The following is a 12,151-nucleotide window of genomic DNA, read 5'->3' on the forward strand; positions in this document are numbered from 1 at the left end:
CATGACAATGACCCAAAACACACGGCCAAGGCAACAAAGGAGTGGCTCAAGAAGAAGCACCTTAAGGTCCTGGAGTGGCCTAGCCAGTCTCCAGACCTTAATCCCATAGAAAATCTGGGGAGGGAGCTGAAGGTTCGAGTTGCCAAACGTCAGCCTCAAAACCTTAATGACTTGGAGAAGATCTGCAAAGAGGAGTGGGGCAAAATCCCTCCTGAGATGTGTGCAAATCTGGTGGCCAACTACAAGAAAAGTCTGACCTCTGTGATTGCCAACAAGGGTTTTGTCACCAAGTACTAAGTCATGTTTTGCAGAGGGGTCAAATACTTATTTCCCTCATTAAAATGCAAATAAATTTATAACATTTTTGCCATGCGTTTTTCTGGATTTTTTTGTTGTTATTCTGTCTCTCACTGTTCAAATAAACCTACCATTAAAATTATAGACTGATCATTTCTTTGTCAGTGGGCAAACGTACAAAACCAGCAGGGGATCAAATACTTTTTTCCCTCACTGTATATCTCTCTCTTTCTCTCTCTCTCTTCTCTCTCTCTCTCTCTCTCTCTCTCCTCTCTCTCTCTCTCTCTCTCTCTCTCTCTCTCTCTCTCTCTCTCTCTCTCTGTCTGTCTGTACTCCGTCTCACAAAGGTTCTCTGGAGCACGGTGCGTGTGCCGCTAATAACGTTGATGCTCTGCCAAGCCCAGCTGGTGGTGCCCGGCACAGGGCAGTGCGTGTCTTCTCTCCACAGTCGCTCACTTGAAAAGGCTCTACTCTGCCAACTGGGATCAGAGGACCCGCATCACAGGGACCTTAATGGCCGAAAAGAACCCTGTGTGAAGCTTATCTCGGTTTGGAGATCCAACACATCCACAACGCCGTTGTGTAGCCCGACAGTCCGAGAGCCACGGCGCGTGCGTTGCCATGGCAACCGGAGCGCAGCGTTCTATTTCCCTCAAAACTGTTGCTGCATGAGGGCCCAAGGCCTTGGATGGAAGGATGGAGGGAAGGAGAGTATTGGCCACAAAAGTGCCAGGGAGGGGCAGGGACTGCATTGAGTAGTGTTTAAACCCAGAATCTCCCAACCTCTCCTCTGCCTCCTCCCCCTCGAAACTTTGGAGGCAGTTTACTGCCAAAATCAATGTACAATATTTTGGCAGCAATCTACCTCAATACCAAATCCCCAGGTTGTTCCAGTCTAACGCGGCTAACAGGAGCGTGACCGTGTGGCTGTGACTGTGACTTCCTCCATCTTTTCTCTGTGGGTGGTACAACTTCCCTCCTTTTCCTCCTCCCCACCTCTCTCTCTACCTCTACCTCCCTCTCACTCCCCCTCCCTCCCTCCCTCCCTCCCTCCCTCCCTCCCTCCCTCCCTCCCTCCCTCCCTCCCTCCCTCCCTCCCTCCCTCCCTGCTCCCCCTCCCTCCCTCCCTCCCTCTCCTCCCCTCCCTCCCTCCCTCCCTCTCTCTCTCTCCCTCCCTCCTGCCATCTGTATGTACTGGGTGAGGCGCTAGCTGTTGCTCAGACTGACGTTACGAGGCTACACACACACACACACACACACACACACACACACACACACACACACACACACACACACACACACACACACACACACACACACACACACACACACACACACACAGTAACGACTTAGGGAGGGAAAAGGAGCGATGTGAACTATATCGTGTTATGTGTAAATATACAATTTTGAGGAAGTAGCCAATGCAATGTGCTTGATTTGATGGTGCAGTTGCTAGGTTTTTATGTGGTTTTATTGTAGTCGTTTAGCCGCTAAGTATTTCACCTCGTTAGCGTGGTGGACTTGTCTGTGTTGTTTTTAAGGGGCACTAACAGTAGCTGGGGGATGAAGAATAATGTTGTATCATAATTCACCATACACACATATACAAGCACACACACGCACACATATGTGCATGTACACTGAGTTCCCTCCAACACACACGCACACACACACTCAAACACACACACACATACACACACACGCACATACACACACACACCACACACACACACACACACACACACACACACACACACACACACACGCTCACGCACACACACACACACACACACACACACACACACACACACACACACACACACACACACACACACACACACACACACGTTGGTCTAATTGGTATCTCTGCTCTTATTATGCATTCATACGTGTCAGAAATATAAATATGTTTGTGCTTCTAGTCCAGGCTGAGTAGACACACAGTACACAAAGCTCATTATACTGCACTCATTCAGCCACTGTTGTAACAACCCAGGGAACTCAGTGTGATTATACAGTATACTGCATTAATTCAGACAATGTTGGACCAACCCAGGGAACTCAGTGTGATTATACAGTATACTGCATTCATTCAGACAATGTTGGACCAACCCAGGGAACTCAGTGTGATTATACAGTATACCGCATTCATTCAGTGGCCAGTATAGTGATGCAAACACTGCATGTTTTACCGACACTGACCGTAGACATCCTCCTCCTTCTATTCCAGTCTATCAATCGTCCATGACACCACAAGGTGACCCTGGGAGGGTGTTGTCTTGGCAACCGTCTGCTACACAACTATTGCCTGGTCACTGGATAGAGAGAAGCGCTAGAGATGCTTGACGGACCATAGAAACAAAATGTGACAGACACTCTGTATTGTGGAGAATGGAACAAAGATGTGCTCGGGATACTTTGGAAGATCATATAAGCTTGTTAAGTACAGTTCCTTTGGTTGGTTCCTAACTGACCGATTCCCTTCAAGATGTCCGATGCTACTTGCTCACATAATAGGAAGTGCTGCTGATTAGGAAGACCTTTACGATTCCAGTTCTATTCCATTTCTATTTCTCTTGCGGAATGCAAAATATATACCACTGAAAGGATGTTATATGCAAGGACCCAACCAAGAAAATGGGTACCATGTGCCTTTTATGTTTTTGAAATATTTGTATTGAACAGAGATGAATAATGAATAAAACAGTAGAACTGCTATCAAATGTGACATCCTATTTCTCATAAAGACAGTCCAACCAATAAACTACAGAAAAACAACTAATAATCTATAGCAAAACAACTAATAAACTACAGAAAAACAACTAATAATCTATAGCAAAACAACCAATAAACTACAGAAAAACAACTAATAAACTACAGAAAAACAACCAATAAACTACAGAAAAACAACTAATAAACTACAGAAAAACAACCAGTAAACTACAGAAAAACAACTAATAAACTATAGAAAAACAACTAATAAACTACAGAAAAACAACTAATAATCTACAGAAAAACAACCAATAAACTACAGAAAAACAACTAATAATCTATAGCAAAACAACTAATAAACTACAGAAAAACAACTAATAAACTACAGAAAAACAACCAATAAACTACAGAAAAACAACTAATAAACTACAGAAAAACAACTAATAAACTACAGAAAAACAACTAATAATCTACAGAAAAACAACTAATAAACTACAGAAAAACAACTAATAATCTATAGCAAAACAACTAATAAACTACAGAAAAACAACTAATAAACTACAGAAAAACAACTAATAATCTATAGCAAAACAACCAACAAACTACAGAAAAACAACTAATAAACTACAGAAAAACAACTAATAAACTACAGAAAAACAACCAATAAACTACAGAAAAACAACTAATAAACTACAGAAAAACAACTAATAATCTATAGCAAAACAACCAATAAACTACAGAAAAACAACTAATAAACTACAGAAAAACAACTAATAATCTATAGTAAAACAACTAATAATCTATAGCAAAACAACCAATAAACTACAGAAAAACAACTAATAAACTACAGCAAAACAACTAATAAACTACAGAAAAACAACTAATAATCTATAGCAAAACAACCAATAAACTACAGAAAAACAACTAATAAACTACAGAAAAACAACCAATAAACTACAGAAAAACAACTAATAAACTACAGAAAAACAACTAATAAACTACAGAAAAACAACTAATAAACTACAGAAAAACAACCAATAAACTACAGAAAAACAACCAATAAACTACAGAAAAACAACCAATAAACTACAGAAAAACAACTAATAAACTATAGCAAAACAACCAATAAACTACAGAAAAACAACTAATAAACTACAGAAAAACAACTAATAAACTACAGAAAAACAACTAATAAACTACAGAAAAACAACTAATAATCTACAGAAAAACAACCAATAAACTACAGAAAAACAACTAATAATCTATAGCAAAACAACCAATAAACTACAGAAAAACAACTAATAAACTACAGAAAAACAACTAATAAACTACAGAAAAACAACTAATAATCTATAGCAAAACAACCAATAAACTACAGAAAAACAACTAATAAACTACAGAAAAACAACTAATAATCTATAGCAAAACAACCAATAAACTACAGAAAAACAACTAATAATCTATAGCAAAACAACTAATAAACTACAGAAAAACAACTAATAATCTATAGCAAAACAACCAATAAACTACAGAAAAACAACTAATAAACTATAGCAAAACAACCAATAAACTACAGAAAAACAACTAATAAACTACAGAAAAACAACTAATAATCTATAGCAAAACAACCAATAAACTACAGAAAAACAACTAATAAACTACAGAAAAACAACTAATAATCTATAGTAAAACAACTAATAATCTATAGCAAAACAACCAATAAACTACAGAAAAACAACTAATAAACTACAGCAAAACAACTAATAAACTACAGAAAAACAACTAATAATCTATAGCAAAACAACCAATAAACTACAGAAAAACAACTAATAAACTACAGAAAAACAACTAATAAACTACAGAAAAACAACCAATAAACTACAGAAAAACAACCAATAAACTACAGAAAAACAACCAATAAACTACAGAAAAACAACCAATAAACTACAGAAAAACAACCAATAAACTACAGAAAAACAACTAATAAACTAAAGAAAAACAACTAATAAACTACAGAAAAACAACTAATAATCTACAGAAAAACAACTAATAAACTACAGAAAAACAACTAATAATCTATAGCAAAACAACTAATAAACTACAGAAAAACAACTAATAAACTACAGAAAAACAACTAATAATCTATAGCAAAACAACCAACAAACTACAGAAAAACAACTAATAAACTACAGAAAAACAACTAATAAACTACAGAAAAACAACCAATAAACTACAGAAAAACAACTAATAAACTACAGAAAAACAACTAATAATCTATAGCAAAACAACCAATAAACTACAGAAAAACAACTAATAAACTACAGAAAAACAACTAATAATCTATAGTAAAGCAACTAATAATCTATAGCAAAACAACCAATAAACTACAGAAAAACAACTAATAAACTACAGCAAAACAACTAATAAACTACAGAAAAACAACTAATAATCTATAGCAAAACAACCAATAAACTACAGAAAAACAACTAATAAACTACAGAAAAACAACCAATAAACTACAGAAAAACAACTAATAAACTACAGAAAAACAACTAATAAACTACAGAAAAACAACTAATAAACTACAGAAAAACAACCAATAAACTACAGAAAAACAACCAATAAACTACAGAAAAACAACCAATAAACTACAGAAAAACAACTAATAAACTATAGCAAAACAACCAATAAACTACAGAAAAACAACTAATAAACTACAGAAAAACAACTAATAAACTACAGAAAAACAACTAATAAACTACAGAAAAACAACTAATAAACTACAGAAAAACAACTAATAATCTACAGAAAAACAACCAATAAACTACAGAAAAACAACTAATAATCTATAGCAAAACAACCAATAAACTACAGAAAAACAACTAATAAACTACAGAAAAACAACTAATAAACTACAGAAAAACAACTAATAATCTATAGCAAAACAACCAATAAACTACAGAAAAACAACTAATAAACTACAGAAAAACAACTAATAATCTATAGCAAAACAACCAATAAACTACAGAAAAACAACTAATAATCTATAGCAAAACAACTAATAAACTACAGAAAAACAACTAATAATCTATAGCAAAACAACCAATAAACTACAGAAAAACAACTAATAAACTATAGCAAAACAACCAATAAACTACAGAAAAACAACTAATAAACTACAGAAAAACAACTAATAATCTATAGCAAAACAACCAATAAACTACAGAAAAACAACTAATAAACTACAGAAAAACAACTAATAATCTATAGTAAAACAACTAATAATCTATAGCAAAACAACCAATAAACTACAGAAAAACAACTAATAAACTACAGCAAAACAACTAATAAACTACAGAAAAACAACTAATAATCTATAGCAAAACAACCAATAAACTACAGAAAAACAACTAATAAACTACAGAAAAACAACCAATAAACTACAGAAAAACAACTAATAAACTACAGAAAAACAACTAATAAACTACAGAAAAACAACTAATAAACTACAGAAAAACAACCAATAAACTACAGAAAAACAACCAATAAACTACAGAAAAACAACCAATAAACTACAGAAAAACAACCAATAAACTACAGAAAAACAACTAATAATCTATAGCAAAACAACCAATAAACTACAGAAAAACAACCAATAAACTACAGAAAAACAACTAATAAACTACAGCAAAACAACTAATAAACTACAGAAAAACAACTAATAAACTACAGAAAAACAACTAATAAACTACAGCAAAACAACTAATAAACTACAGAAAAACAACTAATAAACTACAGAAAAATATTTTCAAACAAAACAAGAGCGTGATTTTCTTTCAAGTGCCAACAGGTTTCTCCCCCCAACACTTCAGCGAGCAGGCCTTTCTAATCGACCTGGCCCGGGTATCCTGGAAGGATATTAACCTCATCCTGTCAGTAGAGGATGCCTGGTTGCTCTTGCTCTTTAAAAGTGCCTTCCTCACCATCTTAAATAAGCATGCCCCATTCAAAAAATGTAGAACTAGGAACAGATATAGTCCTTGGTTCTCTCCAGACCTGACTGCCCTTGACCAGCACAAAAACATCCTGTGGCATTCTGCATTAGTATCGAATAGCCCCCGTGATATGCAACTTTTCAGGGAAGTTAGTAAGAACCAATATACACAGGCAGTTAGGAAAGCTAAGGCTAGCTTTTTCAAGCAGAAATTTGCATCCTGTAGCACAAACTCAAAAAATTTCTGGGACACTGTAAAGTCCATGGAGAATAAGAGCACCTCCTCCCAGCTGCCCACTGCACTGAGGCTAGGAAACACTGTCACCACCGATAAATCCACTATAATTGAGAATTTCAATAAGCATTTTTCTACGGCTAGCCATGCTTTCCACCTGGCTACGCCTACCCCGGTCAACAGCCCTGCACCCCCACAGCAAGCCTCCCCCATTTCTCCTTCACCCAAATCCAGATAGCTGATGTTCTGAAAGAGCTGCAAAATCTGGACCCCTACAAATCAGCTGGGCTAGACAATCTGGACCCTTTCTTTCTAAAATGATCTGCCGAAATTGTTGCAACCCCTATTACTAGCCTGTTCAACCTCTCTTTCGTATAGTCTGAGATTCCCAAAGATTGGAAAGCTGCCGTGGTCATCCCCCTCTTCAAAGGGTGAGACACTCTAGACCCAAACTGCTACAGACCTATATCTATACTACCCTGCCTTTCTAAGGTCTTCCAAAGCCAAGTTAACAAACAGATTACAGACCATTTCGAATCCCACCGTACCTTCTCCGCTATGCAATCTGGTTTCAGAGCTGGTCGTGGGTGCACCTCAGCCACGCTCAAGGTCCTAAACAATATCATAACTGCCATCGATAAGAGACAATACTGTGCAGCCGTATTCATCGACCTGGCCAAGGCTTTCGACTCTGTCAATCACCGCATTCTTATCGGCAGACTCAACAGCCTTGGTTTCTCAAATGATTGCCTCGCCTGGTTCACCAACTACTTCTCTGACAAAGTTCAGTGTCAAATCGGAGGGCCTGTTGTCCGGACCTCTGGCAGTCTCTATGGGGGTGCCACAGGGTTCAATTCTTGGGCCGACTCTCTTCTCTGTATACATCACTGAGGTCGCTCTTGCTGCTGGTGATTCTCTGATCTACCTCTACGCAGACGACACCATTCTGTATACTTCTGGCCCTTCTTTGGACACTGTGTTAACTAACCTCCAGACGAGCTTCAGCCCCGCCTTATCTCAGCTCACTGGTCACCATAGCAGCACCCACCCGTAGCACGCGCTCCAGCAGGTATATCTCACTGGTCACCCCCAAAGCCAATTGTTCCTTTGGCCGCCTTTCCTTCCAGTCCACTGCTGCCAATGACTGGAACAAACTACAAAAATCACTGAAGCTGGAGACACATATCTCCCTCACTAGCTTTAAGCACCAGCTGCCAGAGCAGCTCACAGATCACTGCACCTGTACATAGCCCATCTGTAAATAGCTCATCCAACTACCTCATCCCCATACTGTATTTATTTATTTATCTTGCTCCTTTGCACCCCAGTATCTCTACTTGCACATTCATCTTCTGCACATCTACCATTCCAGTGTAATTGCTATATTGTAATTACTTCGCCACCGTGGCCTATTTATTGCCTTACCTCCCTTAACTTACCTCATTTGCACTCACTGTATATAGACTTTTTTTCTACTGTATTATTGACTGTATGTTTTGTGTATTCCATGTGTAACTCTGTGTTGTTGTATGTGTCGAACTGCTTTGCTTTATCTTGGCCAGGTCGCAGTTGTAAATGAGAACTTTTTCTCAACTAGCCTACTTGGTTAAATAAAGGTGAAATAAAAAATAAAAAAGTAAAACAAAAATGATATCATTACCATACTATTTGAATAATTTCGATAATTTTTCATCCTCATATTTTCTCATTTATTTTATTAAATTAGATCATCTGAAGGGAGAAGAGCATTATGGGCTGCGTCCCATATTTAGTGTCTACTTTTGGCCGCTACTTAGGAACAATATAGGGAATAGGATGCCATTTGGGCCGCGGACATGGTGGGATACAGTATATCACTGTTGAATATATCACTGGCTTATAAATAGAACACCCTAATGAAGTAATTTATCAAGCCTGGTACAGAGCCCATTGGACATTAATATTTATTATTTAGCAGAAGTTTTAGTCTGGTGCGATATGACAATATGCGCTATGCCTAATTAATCAATCCATGAATTTACAGAATAAAAAAAATGGAAAAACATCCAACATATAACCTCTTTGTGCATGTCATTCATCTTTGCATACATGAATAACAGCATTGTTGTTTTGTCTCGTGTCTAAGCCTAGGGGAATTGAAAGAAAACGTGCCATTGTATTAAGGGGTGGTGGTATGTGACAATAGGGCTTTCTCTGGCAAGACATCAGAGCAGATTGCTACACCAAATGAATGCAGTTAACTGTGCATTGGGTTATAAGATTTAAAAGACTTATAGGGCCTACAGTGTCTTTGCTTTTTAGACAGTGTTTGACATGCATGTACTCCTAATAAGGGGTTACAGCTTCCATGTAGAACAGAACTACAGTAGGGCATGCCATCATATGACGCCTTGTGCATTTCAATTCATTAGCATATATGGCATTGTGTCTGACATTGTGTTACTGCTTTTTCTCATTGCATCTGTCTCTGTGAAGATTCACCATGGATCTGCTGCCATCTTATATCCAGACAGAGGAAACAGACAGGAAAGAGACACAAAACAGAAAAACACAGACATACATCTCCCTGGAGACTTCGTATCGTCCCTGCGAAATTAAATAATTGGCTGTTTCAGACAAATGGATACAGAGAGAGACCTTGAATGACCATGCCTGAGCTCCACTTATGTTTTTTCACTTTCAAATCACCTCATCGTCGCTGGCTTTTTTGGACGGCTCCCCAGAAAAAAGCAGAGGCCATCATTTCCGTCCAATTTGCTCTCTCGCTCTCTCTCCGCACACTGACAGATTGTCATATTTTGGCAGGGTTCCCGGCGGATAGAGGGAGAGAGGAGGCGAGTGAAGGAGTGCAGAGAAAGGGCCATTACCATCCACACAGTCTCATTAGAGAGCATTTAGACCCAGGAACTCCAGGCTCAAAGCTCCAGACATTGGGCTACTGCCCAGCCTCGATGCCATCCCAGAGAGCATCTCACCTGGGCGCAAAGCCCCGGCCATCCTGCCCTGTTACCCAGTAACTATTTCGTTACATTTGTATTTTGTACATTTCATTGCTTCATGAATCATGTCATGGATATAAAATTGACCACTTCATACACGATGGCTTAAAATCTGTCTGTACTAGAAAGATCACAACACATGATAAATGTAGCAATATAATTTACAACGTCCTATCGATTCGGTCATTGAGACACTAGGGTGATAAAGCATGTTTGTTTGTGCATGCAGAGCATAAGGAAGATTTAGCCGTTTCAACCATACCGTCATGAATCCCTCCAGTAGGCCCGAGTCCGGTTTGGGCGGGGCTTGTAGGCGTTCCATGGACCATTTCTCGATGATCGACGACACCTGAGAGTTTTCCGTGTTTAGGATCCGGAAACCCGTCATGTTGACTCCGCTGTACCGATACGGCTCCATATCCAGGGCGAAAAGGTCCTAAAATAACAAAAATTGCTATGTTCATGCTTTCATATGTTATAAAAAACATAATAAACATGTCATAAACATGTAACAAGCACTTCATTAGTGTAGTATGGTATTACTGATTCTATATAGGGATTGTGTCCGTAGATTGAGATGCAAGGAGATCATTTATTGCCCATCATTGATTATAGAGTGCTGACCGCACACCTGTTCTCACGCTAAATGAAAACTGCGTTCGGAAGCCAGATTTAATGGTGAGAGAGATTAACGGGGTACGTTCTGAAGTATTTTCAGGAGGCATTTCATCTAGTTCGCCGAGGCAGTGGACTAGATTAAGCTAACGTTTTCAAGGTTACCAGGCAGGGCCTTGGTGCGAGGCCACACGTCTGGCTTATGAAGGCAGACGTCTATGGGTTGTATAAGTGTACACTCCTCTAAGGGCAAAACAAGCCCCTGGATACCAGTTGTATTGCAGCATTGGCCAGCACTACCGCCACTTCCTTGCCAAACTGACCTATGTTGTTGGAACAGGCAGGAGCCCAGGCTAACAAGAAACAGCATGCCTCTGAAACAGCTCTACCTTCGATGCTCTATTTCCTGTTTGCCCATAACAACAGATTTAGGTTCAGTCTTTCTCAAACCTTGTCCTAACCTTATCTATAATGTTCCAAACAGCACAAAAGGCACAGTTGTTGGGTCATATTGTACTGAGACGGTAATAGCCTCGTACTGTCTGAGCTGTTATGTACGCTCTGAATCTCTCATTCTCTCTCTCTCCATCCAGGAAAGACAGGCTTTTCATCCAGTGAGAACAGCAGGACTCTTTGTAGTGGATGGATCAAAATAACTTTGGAGGACTTAAATCACCGCCCTGAGTCAGAATAGACGAGCATATCGAACAGCTTTATTTTGTTTGTGATCAAAACTCTTACAGGCTTTTGGACAACAGATTGGGGAAGGGTAGAGAATGGCTAAGCATCGTTTATAGAGGAAACAAAAGTCTAGACTGATACGTAGACAGCTATAATCTTTTTCAACCCTGGAATAGATACTGTCTTTAAAGGGTTTTGTCTATAAATGTTTTTGACATTTATAAACAGTATCTTCAATAACACATTATAGATGTATTAATTGCCACCAGGACCAAGTATTTAAGTGGCAATATAAAGAATATGATTATGTGATATCTACTGTAAGGTGTCCATATTAAGACAGCATCACGCATCTGCAACTTTCATGGATACCTTCCTAATATGAACAACGTATTGATCAGGAAGAAAACTCAGTATAGACGGGTTAGCTGACAACGTCACAAATACGATGAGCACACTTCAATGGGGCAGAAGTCCATGTGTTGTTGTGATCTTGAATGGCCAGATATATAGTAACAATGACAAGAAGCTGCCATGTCAGGATTCGTAGGTGGCTCATTTCGCCTAGTTTCATCTTGTTCTTGATACCATGTCTTATTTTGGGGTGTTTTGATTGAT

General features: G+C 38.4%; 1 protein-coding gene across 1 annotated transcript in view; it reads right to left on the minus strand.

The window, feature by feature from the left end:
* The window catches only part of LOC106571163 (glutamate receptor ionotropic, kainate 2), a 170,331-nt gene that overhangs the window by 91,298 nt on the left and 66,882 nt on the right, over positions 1-12,151 (minus strand). The window contains exon 7 of the mRNA XM_045695592.2: positions 10,500-10,673. Coding sequence (XP_045551548.1) covers positions 10,500-10,673 — 174 coding nt within the window. The remainder of the gene's footprint in view (positions 1-10,499; positions 10,674-12,151) is intronic.

This window comes from Salmo salar, chromosome 15, assembly GCF_965601325.2.
Source record: "Salmo salar chromosome 15, fSalSal1, whole genome shotgun sequence".
Taxonomy (NCBI): domain Eukaryota; kingdom Metazoa; phylum Chordata; class Actinopteri; order Salmoniformes; family Salmonidae; genus Salmo; species Salmo salar.